Source organism: Gopherus flavomarginatus, chromosome 7 (genome assembly GCF_025201925.1).
Source record: "Gopherus flavomarginatus isolate rGopFla2 chromosome 7, rGopFla2.mat.asm, whole genome shotgun sequence".
In the NCBI taxonomy this organism is placed as follows: domain Eukaryota; kingdom Metazoa; phylum Chordata; order Testudines; family Testudinidae; genus Gopherus; species Gopherus flavomarginatus.
In genome coordinates this window covers 14,108,378-14,134,665 of record NC_066623.1, presented here as the reverse complement: position 1 = coordinate 14,134,665, position 26,288 = coordinate 14,108,378, and the positions used below count along the sequence as shown (strand labels likewise).

Here is a 26,288-nt window from a genome sequence, read left to right as displayed (position 1 = left end):
CCTGCAATCCGACCACGCTCCAACGGGGTCTCCAAGGTACACTCCTGCTTGCCAGCCATGTTATGTTAGGCTGGGAGCCCATAACATATGTTTTCAGTGATACAGAAACAGCTTCTTCAAAACAAAGTATGATTGATTTTGTCAAAAGGTACACAACACTACGGCTACGTCCAGACTACCCGCCGTATCGGCGGGTTAAAATAGATTGCTCGGGGATCGATATATCGCGTCTCATCTAGACGCGATATATCGATCCCCGAGCGCGCTTATATCGATTCCGGAACTCCATCAACCCCAACGGAGTTGCGGAATCGACAGGGAGAGCCGCGAACATCGATCCCGCGCGGTGAGGACGGGTGAGTAATCCGATCTTAGATATTCGACTTCAGCTACGTTATTCACGTAGCTGAAGTTGTGTATCTAAGATCGATTTCCCCCCGTAGTGTGGACCAGGCCTTAGAGAAGTGGATATATAATAAGAAACCTACATGCATATTTCCTTACCTAAGCTTAACCTCTCTTTCCATAGCTTAAGTGGGTCTGGCTGCTTCCATCTCTTGGAGTTGGGTGGTCAGCTTACAGCATATTCCCTCTGTCTCTGTCTGTGTGTCAGCATACTGTGGGGCTGACCACTTCCTTCCTCCCTTTCTGCCAGGGGCACCTTTTAAACCATTCAGTGTCTTTTTGATTTTTTTAGGATCTCGGCCTTTAGCAAAGGTAACAGGTTTTTTTTCCCAGTACCTCGAAGTAGCATCTCTCAGTAATGGTCTAACTGATTTCTTAGCTGCTCTGAAGGTGTACACCTGAAATTGTCCGAAACTATGTCTACACTACAGCTTATGTCAGCAAAACTTACGTTGCTCCGGGATCTGAATATTCCACCCTCCCTGAGCGACATAAGTTACACCGACATAAACACTTGTGTGCACAGCACTATGTCGGCGGGAGAGCTTCTCCCACCGACATCGCTTCTGCCCCTCACAGAGGTGGTTTTATTATGCCAATGGGAGAGTTCTCCCCCATCAGCATAGAGCATCTTCACCAGACACACTGCAGAAGCGTAGCTGCGCCGGTGCAGCTGCGCCGCTTCAGCACTGTACGTATAGATGTGGGCTCAGTTCTTGTTTTGTTTCTTGTCTAGGTCAACTCCTAGCTGCAGTCTGAGTTGAGTTCAGGAAGATAGCAATACAAAATTGAGCAGGGAAACCAAGTCGCACATAATATTCATGAGAAATAATGTAGCCATTTTCCAACTTTATCACACACATTAGGGATCTACAGCCTTGTAATACTTTTTATCTTAAATAACTTCTATTGTAGTCACTGCATACAAACAAATGTCTATAACAGATCAATTTCAATATGTGGGTTTTTTCTGCATTTCTGCAACATAAAAAAATCTGGTTTTGTTTATGAAAGATGCATTTTATTTTTTATTTTATTTGAATGTATTTTTACTTTGGGGGGTAAATGTTATTTTTAGGGCTGTCAATCGCAGTTAACTCACATGATTAATTCAAAAAAAGTAATCACAGATTTAATCGCACTGTTAAACAATAAAATACCAAGTGAAATTTATAAAATATTTTGGATGTTTTTCTATGTTTTCATATGTATTGCTTTCAATTAAAATACAGAATACAAAGTGTATATTATTTTTATGACAAATATTTGCACTGTAAAAATGATAAACAAGAAATTTTATTTTTCAATTCACGTCATACAAGTACGGTAGTGCACTCTCTTTGTCATGAAAGTGTAACTTACAAATTTAGAATTTTTTTTGTTATATAACTGCACTCAAAAACACAAAACACAACACTGTAAAACTTTAGAGCCTACAAGTCCACTCAGTCCTACTTCTTATTCAGCCAATTGCTAAGACAGACAAGTTTGTTTACATTTACATGCTGCCCTCTTAATTTACAATGTCATCAGAAAGTGAGACCATTCATTTGCATGGCACTTTTGTAGCCTACATTACAAGGTATTTACATGTCAGATATGCTAAACATTCATATGGCCCCTCATGCTTCGGCCACCATTCCAGAGGAATGCTGATGACACTCATTGAAAAAATAATCCATTAATTAAATTTGTGACTGAACTCTTTAGGGGAGAATTGTACATCCCCTGCTCTGTTTTACCCGCATTCTGCCATATATTTCATGTTCTAGCAGTCTCAGATGATGACCCAGCACATGTTCATTTTAAGAACACTTTCACTGCAGATTTGACAAAATGCAAAGACGGTACCAATGTAAGATTTCTAAAGATAGCTACAGCACTCAACCCAAGGCTTAAAAATCTGAAGTGCATTCCAAAATCTGAGAGAGATGAAGTGTTGGACATGCTTTCGGAAGTCGTAAAAGAGCAACACTCCAGTGCAGAAACTCCAGAATCTGACCCACCAAAAAAGAAAACAATCTTCTATTGAATCATAGAATAGAATAATAGAATATTAGGTTTGGAAGAGACCTCAGGAGAGCATCTAGTCCAATCCTCTGCTCAAAGCAGGACCAACACCAACTGAATCATCCCAGCCAAGGCTTTGTCAAGCTGGGCCTTGAAAACTTCTAAGGATGAAGATTCCACCAGATGGTGGCATCTGACTCAGTTAATGAAAATGAACATGTCAGTCCTCACTGTTTTGGGTTGTTATTGAGCAGAACCCATCATCAGCATGGACGCATGTCCCTGGAATGGTGGTTAAAGCATGAAGGGACATATGACTCTTTAGCACATCTGGCACGTAAATATCTTGAGATGCCGGCTACAACAGTGCCATGCGAACGCCTGTTCTCATTTTCAGGTGACATTGTAAACAAGAAGCAGGCAGCATTGTCTCCTGCAAATGTAAACAAACTTGTTTGTCTGAGTGATTGGCTGAAGAAGAAGTAGGACTGAGTGGACTTGCAGGCGCTAAAATTTTACCTTTTTATTTTTGAATGCATTTTTGGTACATTAATTCTACATTTGGAAGTTCAACCTTCATGATAAAGAGATTGCACTACTATAGTACTTATATTAGGTGAACTGAAAAATACTGTTCCTTTTGTTTTTTTACGGTGCAAATACGTATAAAATATACAGTGAGCACTGTACACTTTTATTCTGTGCTGTAATTGAAATAAATATATTTGAAAATGTAGAAAACATCCAAAATATTTAAATAAATAGTATTTTTTGTTTAACAGTGCATTTAATTGCACAATTAATTTTTTTAATTGCTTGACAGTCCTAGTTATTTCTCTACAAACTTGTGTTTTATCTTCCTAATTTATTTTGTCTTCAAATTTAGTTGGTCACTAACTAGACCTGCTATAATCAGAGGGTTGGCTGTCACGTCTTCCATGAGTAATGAGGAGATCTCCCACGAACATATCACAATAGAAGCTGCAGACAGTGGCCGTGGAAGCTGGACTTCATGTTCAAGTAGTTCTCATGATAATTTTCAGAATATCCAGAACCAGAAAAGTTGGGATCTTTTGAGTGCTTACCGCCACACTCATCTAGATGGACCCATTGCTGAAGTAGAACCCACAAACTGTTGCTCTGAAGAGACTTATTTGTATTCTGAAGCCTTTTCCAAAAATAACCGACAGTCAAAAGCCAGCACAGAACATGATCAATCTCGGCAAAGCTGGGCCTCGTCGAGCTCTCTGTCAGACACGTATGAAACAAACTATGGGACAATTAAACGGAGAGGGCTGGAGCACTCCACAGCGGAGCAGACTGAGGTTTTGGACTCTAAGCCAGCCACTGATGCAAATTATAAAACTGTTACTTCAAGTACAGAAAAAGGCCTGATAGGTAAGCCAAGCCAAAAACCTATGGAAGCTTCCACATCTGTTTTGCATTTTAATATTAAGTTGTTAAGAAATTACATCAGCAGATCTGGGGGCTGGGTTGCATATTAAATCCAGTTTTACATGTGGCTTTAATCAAAGTAGTACCCAGACAGTGTGTTTTCAAACCAACTTTTTTTTTTCTTTTAAACTAGGAAAATTAAAAGAATAAAGCAACATGCTTCCTTACAGCCTTATGGAAATGCAGGAGGCCCATGTTCAGGGAAGTGTCAGGCATTTCTGCGTATGCTCTCAGTGTTCCTTTATTTCTTGAGACTCCTTTTGGGACCACCTTTTTTAACCCCCCTCTTTTGCTTCTATCCCACACAACCCTTATTGCTGCACATTTTCCTCTGCCAAGGAGGTCTGGATATGCCTCCTGTGAGAATCCACTGACACTGCTCCTTCCAGCAACCAGTAAGGGAGGAGGTTGACTAGTGATGTAAAGAGACTGAGCACACTGTGTCCATAACACTTCTCTCACAGGGAGCCCGGAAGCTTTGCAGATTCTCTTCATAGCATCATGTTGCACTGCCTGCTGTTAGATTGCTTAGCCAACTGACGTTTGTATACTACTGGAGAGAAGCACTCTTTCTCCTCACATAAAATATGCCTTCCAAAGGCATATTTTATTAATGTGCACATGCTCTTTCACGTGCATACACACCCTGCCCTAGCCTAGTAACATATCCTAACTACTAGTGCACTCTTCATCAGCACTGACATTCTGGCATGTGAGCCACTCAATGCAGTCTGTTTATCTCTTACTAGGGTGACCAGACAGCAAATGTGAAAAATCGTGATGGGGAGGGGGGTTGTTAATAGGAGTCTATATAAGAAAAAGACCCAAAAATCAGGACTGTCCCTATAAAATCGGGACATCTGGTCACCCTATTTCTTACTCCTTTCTCTCTTGTTTCCAATTCTGTTTATGTACCGCATCGCACACTTTTCCTTGCATGCAGCCATGTTGCTGAACTGTATGTATTCATTGTTGAGAAGCATTCAGCAACATAGTTCAACAGAACGTGCACTGCATCCTATTCAATGAAGTGGAAAAATAGGTGGATGTGGATCTTGGGTCACAAGTAGATGTTTAATTTTGAAAACCCTTCATCCACACTTCATCATATACATCACATCAAAGATATTCTAGTTTTAGTTCACCATTTGTTTAGTCTGTTCTGAGGTGGGAAGATGGTTTGAGATGAGACTTTTGAAAGAAGAGAAGATTTCAGTGGGGACAGGACAGAATAAGGGAGTCTCTTAAGGCAAAGGATCAAGTCAGTAGAACTTGTACTTAATTTCTCATGAAAAGCCATTAAACAGTCAGTGTATCTAAACACTTTTCACACAAGGAACTCATGCGCTTTTAAAATGCTCATTAATAGGATTGTTTTACATGCAGAATGGGAGTGGAGGTATTGAACCTTTTCTTACATGGTATCTTAGTGTCCTGGTTTCTAAGTGATTTATTTTGTGAGAAGTTACAAGATTAATGGAGATGTAACGGTGTGGATGCCAGTATTGGTGCTACAACCAACTCTACCAGTGGCTGGCACTCTCTCACAGTCAATATTCGTAGATAGAGGCACCTTTGGGAACATAATAAATAAGAAAATTTAAGTAACAGTAATAATATTTTGCATTCAAATGTTTCTTCTTCAGAGCGCTTTACAAATATCTGAGTAAAACATGCCAGATATCTGATAGTTTGTACTTTTTTTCCCTTAAATGAGGAGGATGTTCACACCTTGCACTTGCTGGAGGGATATTCGCTTTCCTTTTTATCTGTTTAATAACCACCATTCACGCAAGTGAGGATGTCTGGTTGGGACTTCCTGTTCCTTTTGAGCCAGAGAGCCCAACTCATTAATTGGTTGGTGGCATTTCTCTTGAGGTGCTTGAACACCATTTGCTGCAGGAAATGTTTGCTGCATCTAAGACATCCTCTTTCCTCTTGAAATTCATGAATTGGTCCCTGATTCCCACACATGGCTGTTGGAATAGCACTATCACTGATCTTTTTCAAGTAAAATGTTAAGGCATATTTGATACTGATTTCTTGAAAGATAAGAGCCATTTTATTTATAACCTTGAGTTAGTCGACATACTTCACAGAACCCAGGGGTCACTCAATGAAATTAAGAGGCAGCAGGTTTAAAACAAACAAAAAGAATTACTGTACTTCTTCACAGAATGCACAGTCAGCCTGTGGAACTTTCCATGGGATGTTTCTGAAGCCAAAAATATTATGTACAATCTGTCTTCTTAGCGAGAGCTTCATACAGAGCTTTTGATTTCTTCCTGCAGCATAGATAAGTGTAGAATATGTACTAGTGTCATACTGCATATCAGCAAGTGTAGTAGAATCTTGTTACAATAAAGTCAGTTGTTTAAAGAACTTCTCTTTTGGTTCATGAACAGGGCTGGAAGTCAAGAGGTCTGCTTTCTATGTCTGACTCCACCACAAACTAATTGTGACCCTGGACAAATTCAGTTAACCTTTCTTGAATTTCAGTTTCCCAGTCTGAAGAATGGAGGTGAAGAATATTTACCTCCCAGGATTACTACAAGGATAATTGCATTAATATTTGTAGAGCGCTGTGAAATCCTGTGATGGATGTTGCTATAGAAGTGCAGAGTATTATAACTACTGTAATTGTAATCGGAGTATTTCAATGCATTTAAATAACATGAGACCATAGTTCAATTGAACTTCAATTGGCTTTTCACCATATGAGTTCAGTTATTTTGCTATTACACTGACTTTTCAAAATAAGTATAAAATGTAAGTTAAAAGCATAAAATCTGCTGCTGCTGTTATAACCAGTGTTTCTGCATTTGCCTTTTGTTATCAGTTTCTGTTTTGTCATTGTAACACTTCAGGTTTTTTTTTAATGTTTTGTTTCCTTTGTTTTCTTCATTAACATTTCCATTGCTTATTTCTTGTACCAGTGTACTGTGTCACCTCACCTAAGAAGGACGATAGGTATAGGGAGCCTCCGCCCACCCCTCCAGGATATATGGGGATTTCTTTAGCGGACATAAAGGAAGGATCACCCCATCACCCACACTTAAAGCCTCCAGACTATAGTGTGGCAGTGCAGAGGTCAAAGATGCTACATAGTGACCTCTCTAGACTTTCATCAGCTTCTCTCAGTAGTGAACCAGTGGCCTGTATTTCATCGAAGATGCCTCAATGGCATAAACGGCAACCGTCCCATCCTAAACTAGCAGATATGGCTGACGCAGATAGTGAAGAGGATGGTATGTTAACTAACTTGATAGATGTTAAATGAACTGCTATGTAAATCAAGTCTCAGTACTGTGCCAAGTGTTACCTCAGAATGATGTTCTTGAGTTGTTCTCAGTAATTCTTTGAGATGTAAACTGATTTTAAAGAAAATGTTTATGTTCAAATTGAGTGTGCCTTTGTGTTTCAAAAAGCACATGTCACTGAATGGGTTCTTTATCAAAATGTGTGAGATCTACAAAAGTGTAATTAAGATATTCTTAATCAGGGGTTCTCAAACTGTGGGTCGAGACCCCAAAGTTGGTCATGACCCTGTTCTAATGGAGTCGCTGGGGCTGAAGCCAAAGCCCAAGGACGTCAGCCATGGGCAATGGGGCTCAGGTTACAGGCCCTCCACCTGGGGCTGAAGCCCTTGGGTTTCAACTTTGGCATCCCCACCCAGGGTGGAGGGGCTCAGGTGGGTTCAGGCTTTGGTTCCCCCTCCTGCGGCCATGTAGTAATTTTTGTTGTCAGAAGGAGGTCGCGGAGCAATGAAGTTTGAGAACTCTTGAGCTAGATCCTATACAATCTTCCTCTTCAATTCTGATGCCTTAAAAGGACTGTCAGGTTAAAAATTATATTTAAAAAAATACCATCTTGCGTTATTAATTTTTGCAGAATATTTGAAATCCTAATTATGATTCACTTTTTTGCATTTCTCTCAGTCTGGACAGTGGAAACAAGGTGGTTCCACTTTTAGTTTTTCTTCCATTTCTGGTTGGTTTACATTGCAGTTGTCATGTGCAAATGTTGCAAGAGAATGTTTTAAAGCATTTTTGGAACAAGATAAATTAATGGAAACTTTTTTGTTGCTCTTAGATTTTGTAAAAGTTTGTTTTTACAAAATTTGAAATTTGAGCCAAACTTGATCTGACAATGCCTTCTTAAACTAAATTCTTCTACACCCTTGTCTGAAGTGACTGTCAATACTGCCATAAACAATCCTTGCTGCTTTCACAATATATATGTAAAGGGTTATGCTTCAGAAAGTGTTCCTGTATTTGTAAAAGATCACTCCATACTAATGTATTGGTGCTATTCTTTCAATCTCCCAATGTGTTATGCATTAGTATTACCGATCCTTTCCCCCACTGTCAATGAACTGAAGCTTTTGAATTAGAATATAATACTGACTTGCTTGAAATTCCAACATGCATTTAGAATCAAAGCCTTTGTGATATAAGGCAATCCTATTTTTGCATTGCATGATATTAGATCATTCTGTAGTGTATATTACTCTTGTATATCATGATTCCAACTCATGAGCTATGAGATGAAAAAAATGATACAAAGAGGCCAAGCAACATTTTTATTCCAAATGTTCGCAATGAAACTTATTGTACAGTTCTAGATATTTTTCCTCTTTAGTTTTAAAATGCTTGGATAACTTTTATCATTTCATAAAATTGCTCCTTCCCTGTCCCATTCTGCATGGTTTGGAGTCACTGGAATGCATTTTCCAGTGCATTCAAAGTAATATTTTGAGAATATGCAATTTCATCTGTTTTTCCATCTATCTTCATCAAATGGCTAAGAAACATGTAGAATGGTAGAGGAACTTTTTGAATAAGGATATTTATTTCATACTGGTCATTAGATTCTGAAAGCATTACATGGCAGTACAGTCTCCACAGAATCACTAGAAGTAAACGGTGGGGCTTGGTCAACATATCGAATAATGTATTGTATGTTCATGGAAGATGTCTGATGTAACAATTTACTATGTTTTTCTTCTTTTACAGAAGATGAACAAGTATCAGCAGTCTAACCATTGGGCTATCTATGAAAACCACTTCAAATCACAGGGGACGTGGGAATATGAACCATATGATTGTTAGCTAATGCTGACAACTTGCTGCTACTAACCTCAAAAGTTGTATTTGCCTCAGTCGTGGACAGTATGAACCTGGCTGGATCATAAATCTCTCTAATTTACTTCACTCTACCACAGTCATCTACCACAGCCTAAGAAAACTATTTATGCCTGTGATTATAAATACCAGTTTCCAAGGAGTACAGACTACCTGAGAACTGAAATCAGTATGATGAGAAGGACCAATCTTAGTACATTGGGACCACCAATTGTCAAGAACCACTTAAAACTTGGAAGCATTCTTCTGTATAATACCTTGTAATTCTTTTGGTAGATTTCTGTGATATATATTTTCCACATGACCATTATAATTCTAAAATTAAGAATGTTATTTTACATACTTAAGCAAAATTGGGGACGCTGCGGCAGTATCTGAAAAAGTAATTTATTTATTTGGAGTTTATGGGGGGGGGTCTTTTATTTGTACTGGGAGTGCTCTGGTTGGCTAGTGTGAACACTGGCAAAGAAAATGGGTACTAGCTTAGATACATGTTAATATTCTTTGTGCTATTGAAACAGACAGGCCTAACAACTCCTTTAGAAATACCGGGATTTTGGGTGTGTACTTAATGTAAATAGAATAGAGGATTTGGAAGTTAATGTGCATACAGCAATGAAACACTGCCATCTCTTGGTCCTGCTCTAGAAAACCCTGAAAAATATGTCTTTTAACTATCAGCCTGCTGGGAAAATAACTGGAGTTCTTCTCCCACATTTTTTCTACTTGTACCAAAATTCAAATATTTTAGGTACTGGAATTATTTAAAAGGAAAATTGTTACCACTCCCATTATGGAGTAGATAGAAGATGTATTAATATAGCATTTTAACCATAGGCCATTGCACATAATACAGTAAATAAATGCAAATTTTATATCAACACAAGCCGTTATGGAATAATATTTGTGAAAGTGAACATTTGAGATATAGTACAATATAGTATTATGATTCTGAAAACCTGCCGCATTCGTCCAATGAATTAGATTAGAATGTTTCAAGTTTTAGAGTGAAATCTTGGCCCAGTTGTAATCAGTGGGGGCTTTTGCTTGGATGGAGCCAGGGTTCATGTTCTTTTTGTACAATTAGGGTAAGCTAAGTTGCTTGCTTTAATTTTACTTAGCCAACCAGAGCTCATGGGGTAAAACTGGAAATACCTGCATTTTCTTTCTTGTTCTAGCACGGGATAACCCAATCAAATATTATAATTGGAGATGAATGTGTGGATCCATGTTTTAACATTTTACTTGTAAATCTTAATGGGGATGTTTACAGACTAAGTTAGATAGATGTTTGTCATTTTACAGGTGCCTCAAAGAATTTATATATTACGTTATGAGGAGTTTTAAAATTTCTTTTATTTTTTTTCCTGGTGTAGGGCAAATGCAGCATTTTCTGAAAAAGACACAAGTACCAAAAACAACCCAAAGCCTTTGATGCGCATCACCCATATCTACTTGGGACTGATGTTGACAAACATGAGAATGTGTTCGATCAAACTTTTGCTTATGTTCATGTGTGTGCCAGATTTAATATTATCCTGTGGCTGGATTGTACTCTGTATTGATCCTTGTATCCTGAAATCCTAAATCAGTCAAGAGCAGTAATGTGGGGAGAGGCTGCCTAATTCGTAATTAGTTGATTGACTATATGTTAGATTTTTTGGTATGAACATCTGAGGAGTAAATAGCTGAAAAATCATATTGAAAAACAGATTAGCTGTTTCTTAAAGGATACTTTCTTCTTCGTCAAGGCCTTAATGTTTACAATGAACTTGTGTAGGCCTTAATGAATCAAGATTAATATAAGTGTCAAAATGGTCTAGGGCAAAATGATTGCTTTCAGCATATATAATGTTAACTTCTTAATCCTTAAAATGATGTCTTGCAAGATATAAATTGAAAATTCTAGTAATCCCACAGTAAATTGTAATTGTTTGTTAGCTTCTAAGCGGCGTGCACAATAGGCTTACCATTTTAATCAGAAAATCATGTGTTTTGTGCCAGATAAATTAAGTCCTAAGGTTTCAGTGACCTCAGATATTGATTTGTAGTTTATTTCAGCCTTTTGAACAAAGGTAAAGGATTAAGTCTTTGTTCTTGAGGTGACCTCCTTTCTATCTAAGGGCCTGATACTGCTTTCACTGATGTCAGTGGGAAAACTCCCAATGACTCCCATGGGAGCTGGATTGGGGCCCTCATCTGCTATCCATTAAGCCAGCCATTTGATATTGATTACCCATTTAAACTTGGTGTTTGCACATCAACAGCATCAATCTGTTCAGCAGTACTTTTCAGGACATTGTTTTTAAAGTGAGTAAAAGTCTTGCTAATCATATTTTCCTATTAGACAGTACAACTAGTGTAAATAAATCATGCATAAACTATTGATAAATGAGCTACTTTTTCTGCTTCTTCTTGGACAGTGTGGCTTGCCTCTGCTTGTCCTTGCTGTGACTTCATTTGGTTTTTAGTTCAGCTGATCACATTGATCGGGGATGATAGCCAAATGCAGCGTGTCTTGTATAGATTTGAAGAGACATTATCCCTTTTTTCAGCTTTGAAAATTGTGAATTAAGACTGCTTAATTTGGGTTTTACGTTTCATGTAAGTGGTAGCTCACGGAACCAAAAAATGTGAGCTGACTTACCTGTATAGCACTCTATCCCTTTTGTGTTCTTTCTCTTACACAGCCCTAACTTCTGCTGAGCAATTCATGTCCCCACTAATATTCTTCCTGCATTTACATTTTGTTGCTTGCTCTTTCACTAATTGTTTGTTTGCTCATAAGTGATGAGTGAAGGATTTGATTTGATTTGATTTTTTTGCCTGCATTGTGATATTTCATTGTGCTATTAAAATCTCAATCTTCCAAATCATTCGGAAAGAACCTTCCAACCAATCGTAGTACCTTTAACTTAACTGGCCTCCACATAATGAAATTAGACAACTGAACTTCTGTTATATTAGTTTACCTGTCCCATAAATACAGTTCAGTAAACTAAAGGAGAATTCCTTCAAATATTTGCAATATGCGAACTTTAAGTGTTGGACAATAAGAGGAGTTGAATGATCAGCAGTCATTACCAGAGTGGGAATATGAGGCCTTTTCTTACTCATACACACTTACACTTACTTTCTTACTCACTCCAAACTCACTGAGTAGAGTCACTGGGGCCAGTGAGGCTTCTTATGTGGGAGATGATTGGAGGGTGAGATTCATAGCTTCCTTCTAATTCTTACAGGTCATGATTATGTGATGTGCCGAGTGCCATCCTTGCCCTTTGAAGTCAATGGGAGATGGAGGTTGGCCAGCACTTCCAAGGTTGAGCCTATAGTAATCAACGTTTGCAGAAAGGCTCTGCTTTCTATCAATAATTCTCTTGCAAAAGATAAATCTGAAAAGTCTTTCTTCATTCTTTCTCTCTCAGATCATGTGATTGCAGACAACAATGCAAATGTCATTTTAAGTTTTTATATAAATATTAGAATTAGTTTTTTAAAAAAGATATACTTATGACTGCCTTCAGAAAAACAGATTAGAAAAAAGGGATACTCTCTCTTTAGAAAAGCTTTATACATTTTATTTAAAAATGGGGAGAAAAACCCATCTGGAATTCCCAAGTCAGCTTTAGCTTATGTTGTGCTTTTTTGTTTTATTTTTATTTTTATATACCTGGAATGCAGTGTAGCTTGGTATTAATAACATTCTAAATATATGAGCATATTGACAAAAACTGCACAGATGTAATGATATTCCAATAGCAATTGTACTGCACAAGTCAGTGATTGTAAAGTATTCCGTAACAAGCAATGTGTCTCCTATTTTTTGATACCTCTTACACTTATGTCTTTTAGAAAGACAGTGCCTCTGTATGCTTTTTGTATTTTTACTGAGTGATTGTAAATATTTGTTATATTTTTGGTTAAGAGAATGTTTAAAAGTACTGTTTATTATCCAATCTACTAATATGTTGGAATCAATAAACAATCTACATATATTCATTGTTTTAAGTTGGCCTTCTTTGATCATAAAAGTGTGTAACCAAGCAGAGGATTCCATTGACACAGAGTTCAGTCCTAGGAATATGCAAAGTGAGAAGTGGCATCACCCTCAGCCCTGGTGAGGAACAGCAATTGAGTGTTCCTGTTTTAAATAGGAATAAAAATAGGATAGAGCAATGGGAGCCTGGTTGGGGAAGGGAGGGATGGAGGAATTTAGCACCTTCAGTGTTGATCAGATTTTCTTGACAAAATGCTTAACCTTGGGTCTGCAGGCAGAGTAACTGAGATTGAAACACAGAGCTCATTGCTGTTCTGCTGCATAACTTCTCCCCTCTTCCACAAATTGATAGGCAACTTTCCTGTGGCATTGGGAGGTGGTAAAATGTTGCTGCTGGGGCTGTAGGACAAGGGCCTGCAGCTCACATCAGGCCACCAGAAGTTTTGCCTCCAGCTATGACACAAGTTAACTTAGGTTCAGTTCTTCCCACTAAGGGCTTGTTTATACGTATGGCTAAATGGGCACCGCAGCGATCGATGCAGCTGTGTCGATTTAGCGGGTCTGGTGAAGACCCACTAAATCAATGGGAGAGCACTCTCCCGTCAACTGTACTCCAGCTCCCCGAGAGGCGGAAGGTAAGTTGGCAGGAGAGCGTCTCCCGTCGACAGCGCAGTTGTGTAACTGAGGTAGAGTAACTTAGGTCGACTTACAGCTTTAGTGTAAACCAATCCTAAGTTTGTTCTCCCCTTTGAATTTGCATTTTTTTTTCTTCACAAGAGTGACCTTCTTCTAGCCTCTAGCTCCTATCTCTCTCTCCTCAGCAGAAGCCCTGAGGCACTAACCCTCTGGATCCTCTGGTGCAGCACCTCACTACCAGGTGCCCCACCCTCACAACCACGGAAGTGGTTCAGGAGGTGCTATACCTCTAGGGCAACCTTTCAGGTGCAGCTATGGGCGAGCTGTGGCCTGTCTGCTTCCAACCAATCCTCATTCGCCCAGGGCATGTGGTTTTGGGGTCAGACAAGCACGTTGGGGCCTATTCCCCCTATAAAGCGGCTATGGGAAAGTGTAACCAGGAGCACCAGTTTTGCAAATGAGGTACCCCACACAGTCTGCTCAGGGGTAAGTCTTACCTGTTCCCAAGGCACCATGTCCCAAAAGAAGCAAGTGCCCACTTAAGGAACTAATTTACAACTTTGATGAGTAAATCACGTAAAATGGGGTCTTAGCCTTTCTCCTGTGTGATGACTTCTAGCTGTGTTCTGCTTCAGACTCCCTTCCCCTCGGTCTGCAGAGAAATGCTCCTGGCTTTGCCCTACTGCTTCTGTGAAGCCTTGTCTGTCAGCATCAGAGCAGGGACTGCCCTCAGACTCTCACTCTGCCAGGGAAAAGGCTCTGTCTCTCCCAAGCAGGAAGGGATCTCCCCAGCTCCCATTCCACAGACTAATCTCCGTGCTAAAGGGAGCACTCCAGGCAGGCTATGCCCACAACAGAAGTACATAAGGACTCCACTTCCTGTGTACCTGCTCTAGCATGGGATTACAGCAGAGCAAGTGAGAGATGCCTCCCATGTACAAAACACCCTCTGTTTTACTTAGTCAAGGCCAAGTGGATGTACTGAAATGGGCACCAGATGGTTTGGAAAAGCAAACAGGCTTCCTTCCAGACTCCCAGAGCCTCCTACTGTGCACTTCCCAGGTATTTGCCCCTCTTCAGTTGCAAAGCCCCCCACAGACTAGAACAAATAGTGTTTTACCTGCCTTCTGTAATAAACCACTGGTGGAAGCGCTGCATTTAGAGAATAGTGGTGCAAGTCTCCCTGCGCCCACCTGCCACTCCCCAGACGTACTTCCCTTTGGAACAGAAGGGCGGTGGCTCAGCTCAATACCTCAGGAAGGCAAGAGGTTCCTTCACTGCATATTGTCAGAAAATAACCAATAAGACAAAACCCTTAACCAGTCAAAACAGAGGCAGGAAGGTCTCAAATGTACAGGAAAATATCTTCCCTCCTAAATCCTAATTCCTACAGCCACAGTCTCCTGTTCAAGATTCTGGTCAGCCTGGCTTTTTCCTCAAGATGGACGCTTCATTTGCTCTACTTATTCTTGTCATTGAGCTTGAAACACCAAGTGGCCCTTTCCTTGTGTTGAGATTGCACAAGAGGGCAAGTAGATGGCGTGGGTGGGTTTTCCCTCTCTGAGGCGAGAGTAAATTGTCAGACTAACTTCCAGTGCTGCAAGCCACATCTTTTTACACAAGCTGATGCAGTGTTGGATATTTATCTGTAATTATTATAACAGATAATACCTAAAAATCCAGCGCATGGACCAGAATTCCACTGAGCAAGGTACAGGACAAAAAGACAGACACTGCCTCAAGGCTAGATGTACCCATTCAGTGTCTGCACCATGGCTGAACATTCCCTGGGCCCTCTCTCTCTCTCCAGACAGGGGAAGCCCTCACACTGACTCACCCATGAGGTCTCTCCTGGGGCGGAGAAGAAGTAGGCAGATTCCAAACTTTTCTGTGTTGATTCTTGCTCTGCACTCATCACCATAGTATCTGAGCGCCTTCCAGTAGCACATTGAGCGATGCGACTAGCATCTGTAATGTGTTTTCTCAGTCTAATCCCAGGGAAAGAAGTGGAGCTCTTTCCTGTCCCTACAGTGAATGTCTTTTTGCTTTTCAGATAGCAAGGCGATCCCACTCCCTTTCCTCCTGTACTATTCAAAGTGACTCAGGAGAGGGCAGGAAAATCCTCAACAACCCCGGAGGGTCTCCACAAACAGGGTTTTTTGAGAAGTCCCCCTCCTGCCTCAGGAGTTGTCAAGACCACGTAAAAGACAAAAGGCCCAGGCTCTGTTACCTACAAGTGCCCAACCCTTGCCTTGTTCCTGGAGAAGAGTTGTTTTAAATATAATAAATTAACGTGTCCACCACTTGCTTTGGGAAACTATTGTACAGGTCAATAGGACTCATTATAAAGAAAGCTCCTTTTCTCTTGATATTCAGTGTAAATTTCCCTTAATTTCATCCAGTTGTTTCTAATTATACCCCCTTTGTATGCTAAATAAATCCCTCCTGTTTCAGGTTGCTTATCCTGCTACAACCGTTTCTTTTGTCCCCTTGATGTGTATGTGACACCAATTTACACTCATTTAAGCAACATATAACATACAAAACAGTTATACCACCTCTTCATTTCCCCCCTTTAATTTAGTTATTTATGGATGATCAGAATGCTCAAATTCACACTGAACCTTAAGAATAAGTAAATAATTTTCTAGACTTGAGGTTGTAACCATAGGCACATAGGAATTGCCAGACAGGATCAGACCCAAGGTCTATCTGGTCCAGTGTCCCATCTCTGACAGTGACCAGCACCTTCTGTCAGACAGGATACTTCAGGCGAAGGTGTCAGAACCCCCACAATCGGCAAATCTGGGATAATCTTCACCTCCCCGCAACTCCACAGGTCTCATTCTGGTCTCTGATAGAGATTGGCTTAAACCCTGAAGCATGAGATTGAAACTCTGAAGCATGAGGTCCATGAGTACATACTGAGACGAGACCACCAGCATTCACTATCATATGCAAAAAACTACTATTTCCATTGGCAGAAATTTTCACTCGGCCTGTAGAGCACAGGAAAAATCTGAGTCAGCCAGTTAGACACAGGAAAATTACGCAACAAGTGGCTAGAGCTCTTCTGAACTCTTTCCGTTAATTATAGAAGACTAAGAATGCTTTAAAATTGGAAAGTAAAATGCATCTGTTTTCTATTTCCCAAGGGTAGCTGTTTTCTTCTTTGACAGATTACTTCATAGCATGTGCTTCCTTCCCCTTTGATCTCTGGCATCCCCGCATGGCAGACTTCCTGTATCTTGATCATATTGGGTGTGTGGCTGTTCTCCGAGACACCTGACAATTTCAAATGGCGGAATAAAACCTGTTACAGCCACGTGTAGGGAACAAATGCAAACCTCTTAACCCTGAAAGAAAAGAAAAATGCCATGGTCCGGTCTAGCAGTAAATGGGGATTCGTGCCCATCACTCCTATCTAGTCGTAGATTTAGAAGCCAGAGAGGGTGGGGTTCTCAGAAGGGCTCAACATTGGCTTTAGCTCTGTTCTCATTTAAGTCAATGGTGGAAAAACTCCCATTGACGTCACTTGGAGCAGAGTTAAGTCACTGTTGATCTTACCTGTTTTCACTGTTGAAAATCCCATGGAAAAGGGCTCATAACTCTATTGCTGTAGAGGATCACTGAGGAGTATTTGTTTGAAATTTGGCACAGGTTACATTGGTATTTAAAGAAGCTGCTGAGCAATTAGACACAAGCTTTTAATCGGTTTGTCAAGTGCTGGCATATCTTAGTGTCAGAGAAACAAAGTATTCAGCAAAGGAAATTGAGACAGACCCTCCCACACACACACACACGCATTTTTAAAGTATTATATTCATGACTTATTTTTTAAGCCCTTTGGTGCTTTTGTCTGCACTTCTGAGCACCTTCAGAAGAGAGCTCAGCTCTGCATTCAGATCTATATATCCTTTGTAAATCCAGAAAGAGGCAATATCTGTTGGTCTATTTGTAACATGTCAGATAACATCATCCTGCTGTGCAGTAGTTAGATCATTAATCATTCAAAAGGAACCACAGTGCAAAAGCTGAGGGGTATGAATTAAATGCAGTGGTGGTGAGTGGAAGAATTGCCACCAGAGGGTAGCATTGCATATCATTTTAGCTGGTTGCTTTTGAAACTCATCCTTTTGAGAATCCAGGCTTGAGTGCAATTAAGTAGGGCAGCAGCTGTCATGCAGGTTTAGATGTGCAAATATTCAGGGAAAAGGCTGTGTTAAAGTCCTTTTAAAACGTTTATTCCTGAACAATGAACATCCCTTTGTGCTTGCAGCCTGAGTCACTGGGCTATGTGCAGGGAACTAGCAAAGGTCTGAGAGGTGGATTTTTACTCTCTCAATCCATAGGCAGGCTGCAAGGCTTCACTGCAGCCCCGCTTCCACGCTACAGGCTGAAGTACCAGCTCCTGCCTTTCTGCCTCCCCTTTTCAGGGAACCCCCCGGGCTCATCCCCAGCAGATCTCTAAACTGGCTTATTCAGAGTCAGTACCAAGATAACCTCCACTGCACAAAGGGTACAGAGACTTAAATGGGTCAACACTATCCCATGCTTCTCGGCACACCAACCGTCTCATGGTGGTCTCTGCCACCAACAAGGCTCCTTGGCAGCCTATGTCCATCTCTTCAGCCTTTATTTTATAGTGCATCCAAAAAATGAAAACTAATGGAATTTTTGAAAACTTAAAATAATGAATTCCTAAGGGTAAAACAGTGTGTGGAGGGAGTTTCTTTCAGTGGTGAAGGGGGCATGGGTGAGTTGTGGGGGAGGGAGGGCACAGTTCTCCCAGTGGCAAGGGATATGTGTGTGCAGGGCAGCGTGGTTCTTTCAGCACTGTTCCATGTTCACAGCCCCAAGTTCCTAAATGACTAATCTCCATATTGTGTTTCCTTATCACTGAATAGCCGTTTAGAAGTAGAAAAAAATGACCCGTAATAAAAATAAGTGTTACTGCTATAAAAAAAATACAAGAATCTTCTCTTAGTGTATATGGACTAAATGGCTGAGATTTTCAAAGCTGCCTCAGGGATTTGACTGTCTGAGTTCCATTGAAATGACTGAAAATGGTTGTTCTAATCTTCTAGACACCTTTGAAAATGACAGTTAACACTGTGAAACTTTTTTAAAAGTCATGGAATCCTAGAAATGTAGGGCTGGAAGGGACCTCAAGAGGTCAGCTAGTCCACCCCGCCTGTGCTGAAGCAAGATCAAATAGACCTAGCCTAGACCATACCTGACTGGTATCTGTCCAACCTGGTCTTAAAACCTCCAATCATGGGGATTCCACACCCTCTCTTGGAAACCTACTCTAGAGCCTAACTAGACTTATAGTTGGAAACATTTTCTTACTATCTAATCTAAATCTCCCTTGCTGCAGGTTAAGACCTTTTACTACTTGTCCTACCTTCTGTGGACATGGAAAACAACTGATCACTGTCCTCTTTATAACAGCTTTTTAACATAATGAAAACTTATCAGGTCTTCCCTCAGTCTTCTTTTCTCAAGTCTAAACATGCCCTGATTTTTAACCTTTCCTCATAGGTCAGGTCTTCCAGACTCTCTCTTCTAAACATATCTCTGGTATGTCTCCAATTTGTCCACCTCTTCCCTAAAGAGTGGTGCCCAGAACTGAACACAGTTCTCCAGCTGTGGCTTCACCAGTGCTGAATAGAGCAGGAGAGTTACTGCCTAAGTCTTGTATATGACACTCCTGTTACTACACCGCAGAATGATGTATATTTTTAACAGCTGCATCAGCTTGTTGACTCATATTCATAGACTCATAGTCTTTAAGGTCAGAAGGGACCATTATGATTTAGTCTGACCTCCTGCACAATGCAGGCCATACAATCTCACCCATCCACTTCTATAACAAACCCCTAACCTATGTCTGAGTTATTGAAGTCCTCAAATTGTGGTTTGAAGACCTCAAGCTGCAGAAAATCCTCTAGCAAGTGACCCGTGCCCCATGCTGCAGAGGAAGGCGAAAAACCTCCAGGGCCTCTGCCAATCTGCCCTGGAGGAAAATTCCTTCTTGACCCCAAATATGGCCATCACTTAAACCCTGAGCATGTGGGCAAGACTCACCAGCCAGCACCCAGGAAAGAATTCTCTGTAGTAACTCAGATCCCATCCCATCTAACATCCCCTCACAGACCACTGGGCATACTTACTTGCTGATAATTTGGCTATCCCATCATACCATCCCCTCTATAAACTTATCAAGTTTAGTCTTAAAGCCAGATATGTCTTTTGCCCCCACTACTCCCCTTGGAAGGCTGTTCCAGAACTTCACTCCTCTGATAGTTAGAAACCTTCGTCTAATTTCAAATCTAAACTTCCTAGTGTCCAGTTTATATCCATTTGTTCTTATGTCCACATTGGTACTAAGCTTAAATAATTCTTTCCCTCCCTAATATTGATCCCTCTGATATATTTATAAAGAGCCATCATATTCCCCCTCAGCCTTCTTTTGGTTAGGCTAAACAAGCCAAGCTCTTTGAGTCTCCTTTCATAAGACAGGTTTTCCATTCCTTGGATCATCCTAGTAGCCCGTCTCTGAACCTGTTACAGTTTGAATTCATCCTTCTTAAACATCGGAGACCAGAACTGCACACAGTATTCCAGATGGGGTCTTACCAGTGCCTTGTATAACGGTACTAACACCTCCTTATCTTTGCTGGAAATACCTCTCCTGATGCATCCAAAAACTGCATTAGCTTTTTTAATGGCCATATCACATTGGCGGCTAATAGTCATCCTGTGATCAACCAATACTCCGAGATCCTTCTCCGCCTCTGTTACTTCCAACTGATGCGTCCCCAATTTTATAACTAAAATTCTTGTTATTAATCCCTAAATGCATGACCTTGCACTTTACACTATTAAATTTCATCCTATTACTCCATTTTACAAGGTTATCCAGATCTTCCTGTATGATATCCTGGTCCTTCTCTGTGTTAGCAATACCTCCCAGCTTTGTATCATCCGCAAACTTTATTAGCACATTCCCGCTTTTTGTGCCAAGGGCAGTAATAAAAAGGTTAAATAAGATTGGCCCCAAAACTGATCCCTGAGGAACTCCACTAGTAACCTCCTTCCAGCCTGAGCATTCACCTTTCAATATGACCCATTGTAGTCTCCCCTTTAACCAGTTCCTTATTCACCTTTCAGTTTTCATATTGATCCCCATCTTTTCCAATTTAACTAATAATTTTGTGATCCACTGTAACTCCCAGATCTTTTTCAGCAGTATTATTGCCTAGCCAGTTATTCCCCATTTTGTAGTTGTGTATTTGTTTTTCCTTGCTTAAGGATAGTACTTTTCACTTGTCTTTATTGAATTGCACCTTGTTGAATTCAGACCAATTCTCCAATATGTCAAGGTCTTTTTGAATTCTAATCCTGTCCTCCAAAGTGCTAGCAGCAGTCGGTTCAATACTAACAAACTCAGCAAACCCGCAACAACAACATAAAATAAAATAAAATAGATTTCATAGCATAGGTGTCTGCCAAAGCTGCAGCAGAAAATCCTGTCCAAGCAGCTATTCAGAATACTGATGATGTAGTTGTTGTTGACTTGTCCCACAACAATCGTATCAGGCCACAAAGTTCGAGACTGACTTCAGCAGCTCATACGTAGTCCTTTGTAATGGCTTGATCCAAGATGTCCCATCAGAAAAGCTTCACTTTCCTTATGATATTACATTCAAAAACATGGGAGGTGGTAAGCTGGCTCCTGACGCATCTTACAGAGTACGGACATATCTTCATCCCATTGCTGCTGATTTTCATTCATGAAGTGTGCCCGGCCAGCAATCCACAGCAGTGGATGTTATTTTCTGAGATTCTTTTATATCAATCACAGGATCTTCCATCTTTTGATCTTGTATTTCAGCTAATATTTTCCTTGTTAGGGCATCAATATTCTCAACCATTGTCATTCCAACCTGTGTTTCCGATCACCCAATTTTGACAAGGTCATCAGGTATCTCACTCCTATACACACCAATGTGTGATGGACTCCATTGACAAGTTAGTTTCTTATCTCACTGTTTGATCTTTTGAGCCTCCTTTTGAATTATATTTTGTTGATAGCATTCTGGTTTCTTCTGAAGGAACCAAGGATCATTGCCTGGGAGTCAACAAACATCACACCATTCACTCCTTTCTGCTTTGTGCATTTCTTGCAATGTAGTGAGAATAGCTTTCAGTTTGGCCACACAGCTCAAGCTGATACAGCCTGAACAGGGGCTCTTTCTTGTTCTCGCTCTATTAAGCCACAGGATGAAGACACCACAATCACTGTCCTTGAAGGATTTGTTTGATGAACCATCCGCGGACACAAGAATCTGTTACACATACTGGTGTACTGATCCCACATTAGATCTGGAATGCTGGTGGACTAGGTGCCAGCTCATGTCAAAGTCCCCAATTCACAACTGAACACTGGCAAATACATAGCTGGAATCAGTCTGGCTCACTTGTGGGTTAGTATTGTTAAAATAAGTAGTAGAATTGTAAGACTACGTTTAGTGTTTAGACTTAATTGAATGCTTGTGAGTTGCTTCATGCATTAATCTCCCTTGTAATCTCACTGTATCCCATATGGTATGGTAACATCTGAGAGGTTGTATTTTGAGCTTCTGTGACTGTAAGACAGGAGAGAGACATTAACTTGTGTGATGTGCTCATTGCCAACCAAAGTTGTTACATTTGTTATCTTGACCTCCCACTGTGAGAATGAGTCATGCTAGTGGATTCTTCCCATCAATTGAGTTTACAGCCCAGATTGCATGGTTGGTGGGGGATAAAAGCCCCAAACAAAAGAAACTGATTACCTCTATGTTGCTTGGGCTTTGGGCATGAGTAAGGTTTCTAGGCATAAGCAAGATATCCCAGCTGCTTAGCCTGCATTAGCCCTAAGAGACAGATAGAGCTTGTTTATTATAGAAGCTCCTATTTCCTTTTGAAACTTAAGATAGTAACTCATTTGTGTGTATATGTTTACCTGCTTTAACCTTGTAAACAACTCTCTTATTTCCTTTTCCTATTTAATAAATCTGTACATTGTTTATTATAGGATTAGCTACAAGCATTGTCTTTGGTGTGAGATCTAAGATGCAACTGAACTGGCATAAGTGAGTGGTTCTTTGGGACTGGAAGTAACCTGAATAATGCTGTAATTCTTGGTGCAAGAGACCATCTATTGCAAAGGTACACCCATGTGGGTGGCCAGACAGATCGGAATACCCAAGAGGATGGTCTGTGACTCCATGTTAAGGCTGTTCTGCTGTCTTAGGCATTTACACTTGATAGCTGGTTGGTGAAATCAAAGCATAGAACTCATAACCAAGTTGGGGTTTCTGCCCTGCTTCTTAACAGTCTCCCGTGAGGTTGGTATTTATGCTTTTGAGCCACTGCAGGTGGCATTATACAGTCATAACCTTCCAGCCAGCCATGCCAAGAACTAGGTGTCTTGTATTTAACTGCAGAAGGTCTAAATAGGTGTTCATCCCAGGCCTGGTCTACACTATGCGTTTAAACCGATTTTAGCAGCGTTAAACCGATTTAACGCTGTACCCGTCCACACTACGAGGACCTTTATATCGATATAAAGGGCTCTTTAAACCGGTTTCTGTACTCCTCCCCGACGAGAGGGGTAGCGCTAAAATCGGTATTACCATATCGGATTAGGGTTATTGTGGCCGCAAATCGATGGTATTGGCCTCCGGGCGGTATCCCACAGTGCACCACTGTAACCACTCTGGACAGCAACCTGAACTTGGATGCAGTGGCCAGGTAAACAGGAAAAGCCCTGCGAAATTTTGATTTTCATTTCCTGTTTGCCCAGCGTGGAGCTCTGATCAGCATGGGTGGCAATGCAGTCCCAAATCCAAAAAGAGCTCCAGCATGGACTGTATGGGAGATACTGGATCTGATCGCTGTATGGGGAAACAAATCTGTTCTATCAGAGCTCCGTTACAGAAGGCGAAATGCCAAAGCGTTTGAAAAAAAAAATCTACAGGCTACACAGTGCTGCGTGACAAGTGTAACGGGAAGCCAGAGACTCAAATGGGCGCTCATGGAGGGAGGGAGGGGATACTGAGGATTCCAGCTATCCCACAGTCCCCAGCAGTCTCCAAAAAGTATTTGCATTCTTGGCTGAGCTCCCAATGGCTGTAGGTTCAAACACATTGTCCGGCATGGTTCAGGGAATAGCTCGTCAATGTACCCCCTCCCCCCCACCACGTGAAAGAAAAGGGAAAAAAATCGTTTCTTGACTTTTTTTAATGTCACCCTATGTCTACTGAATGCTGCTGGTAGACGCGATGCTGCGGCAGTAAAGAGCAGTATCCGCTCCTCTTCCCCCCCTGGTGGCAGACGGTACAAGATGCTTGATAACTGCTGAATACCCCTGGCTGGCCTCAGGGGCGCCTGGGTAAAAATAGGAATGATTCCTGGTCATTCCCAGTAGATGGGACAGAACGGCTGGTAACCATCCTCATCATAGCAACTGGGGGCTGAGCTCCATCAGCCCCCTCCCTTTCCTGTGTAAAGAAAAGATTCTGTCCTGCCTGGACTATCATAGCAGCGGGATGCTGGGCTCCTCTTCCCCGCACCGCTTAATGTCCTGCCTGGACTATCATAGCACGGGGAGGCTGCCTCCCCCTCATTTTATCTCACTAACAAGTCACTGTTTCTTATTCCTGCATTCTTTATAACTTCATGACACAAATGGGGGGGACACTGCCACGGTAGCCCAGGAAGGTTGGGGAGGAGAGAAGCAACGGGTGGGGTTGTTGCAGGGGCACCCCCTGTGAATGGCATGTTGTCATGGTACAATCCCCCCTCTGAACCTTAGCGTCCAAAAGATGAAATCCTCTAAACTTAATTACCAGCTTAGATCCTGTAGCGCTGCCACCAACCAGGAATTACAGTGCCTGGTACACTCTGGTCCCCCCAAAACCTGGCCCGGGGACCCCCAAGACCCAAACCCTCTGGATCTTAACACAAGGAAAGTAAACCCTTTCCTTCACCGTTGCCGCCAACCAGGAATTACAGTGCCTGGTACACTCTGGTCCCCCCAAAACCTGGCCTGGGGACCCCCAAGACCCAGACCCTCTAGATCTTAACACAAGGAAAATAAACCCTTTCCCTCACCGTTGCCTCTCCCAGACTTCCCCTCCCTGGGTTACCCTGGAAGATCACTGTGATTCAAACTCCTTGAATCACAAAACAGAGAGGACAATTCACCTTCCTCCCTCCTTCTCTTTCCCCCTCCCAGACTCTTCCTGAGAGACAGTAATCCTGGCACAGAGAGAATTTAGCCTCTCTCTCCCCCTTCCCTCCTTTCTCCCCACCAATTTCCTGGTGAATCCAGACCCAGTCCCCTGGGATCTCACCAGAATAAAAAAACAATCAGGTTCTCAAACAAGAAAAGCTTTTAATTAAAGAAGGAAAAACAGTAAAAATTATCTTTGCAAATTTTAAATGGAATAGGTACAGGGTCTTTCAGCTATAGACACTGGGAACACCCTCCCAGCCTAAGTATACAATACAAATTAAAATCTTTTCAGCAAAACAACAATTTGAACTCCTTTCAGCCAAATACACATTTGAACTTCTTCCAACCAAATACACGTTTGCAAATAAAGAAAACAACCAAAAGCCTAACTCGCTTTATCTACCTAGTACTCACTAGTCTGAACTTATAAGAGCCAGTATTGGAGAGACTGGAGAGAAACCTGGTTGCACGTCTGATCCCTCTGAGCCCCCAGAGTGAACAACAACCAAAAAACTAACAGCACACACAAACTTCCCTCCCTCAAGATTTGAAAGTATCCTGTCCCCTGATTGGTCCTCTGGTCAGATGACAGCCAGGCTCACTGATCTTGTTAACCCTTTCCAGGCAAAGAGATATGAAGCACTTCTGTTCTATTAACTTTTCTTAACTGTTTATGACACATATAGCTCATCATTTTTGCGGGATCTGACACAGAGCAGCTGTGCTCTCTGTTACACTGCTTCTCTAATACATTTGCCGCATATTCTAGGCAGGACTGACTCTATTTTTAGAAACCATAAAGGAGGGATTGACTCGGGGAGTCATTCCCAGTTTTGCTTTTGCACCCTCGGCCAATTTCAGCCAGGGGCACCCATGATAGCAGCAGACAGCACAGAAGAACAGATAACCGTCATCTCATTGCCAAATTACACTGGCAGCAGAAGGTACAGAACGACTGGTAACCGTCTCTGCTATCATGCAAAAGCAAATGAATGCTGCTGTGTAGCACTGGAGTATCGCCTCTCTCCGTGGCATCTGTTACAGATATGGTGACTGTAGAAAAAAAAACTGAACGGGCTCCATGGTTGCCGTGCTATGGTGTCTGCCAGGGCAATCCAGGGAAAAACGGCGCGAAATGATTGTCTGCTGTTGCTTTCCCGGAGGAAGGAATGACTGACGACATTTACCCAGAACCACCCGCGACAATGATTTTTGCCCCATCAGCCACTGGGCTCTCAACCCAGAATTCTACGGGGCGGGGGAGACTGCGGGAACTGTGGGATAGCTACAGAATAGCTACCCACAGTGCAACGCTCCGGAAATCGACGCTAGCCTTGGACCATGGACG

At 41.4% G+C, this 26,288-nt stretch overlaps 1 protein-coding gene across 8 annotated transcripts in view; it reads left to right on the top strand.

Moving 5' to 3' along the window:
- The window catches only part of RAPGEF6 (Rap guanine nucleotide exchange factor 6), a 268,596-nt gene extending 256,468 nt beyond the window's left edge, over window positions 1-12,128 (top strand). For 6 of the 8 annotated variants that reach the window (XM_050962513.1, XM_050962511.1, XM_050962515.1 and 3 more), the window contains 3 exons: window positions 3,302-3,813; window positions 6,807-7,118; window positions 8,886-12,128. In XM_050962513.1, coding sequence (XP_050818470.1) covers window positions 3,302-3,813; window positions 6,807-7,118; window positions 8,886-8,911 — 850 coding nt within the window. In that variant the 3' untranslated portion in view covers window positions 8,912-12,128. The remainder of the gene's footprint in view (window positions 1-3,301; window positions 3,814-6,806; window positions 7,119-8,885) is intronic. The other 2 variants (XM_050962518.1, XM_050962516.1) reach the window with 1 other exon arrangement.
- Window positions 12,129-26,288: the final 14,160 nt, after the last annotated feature.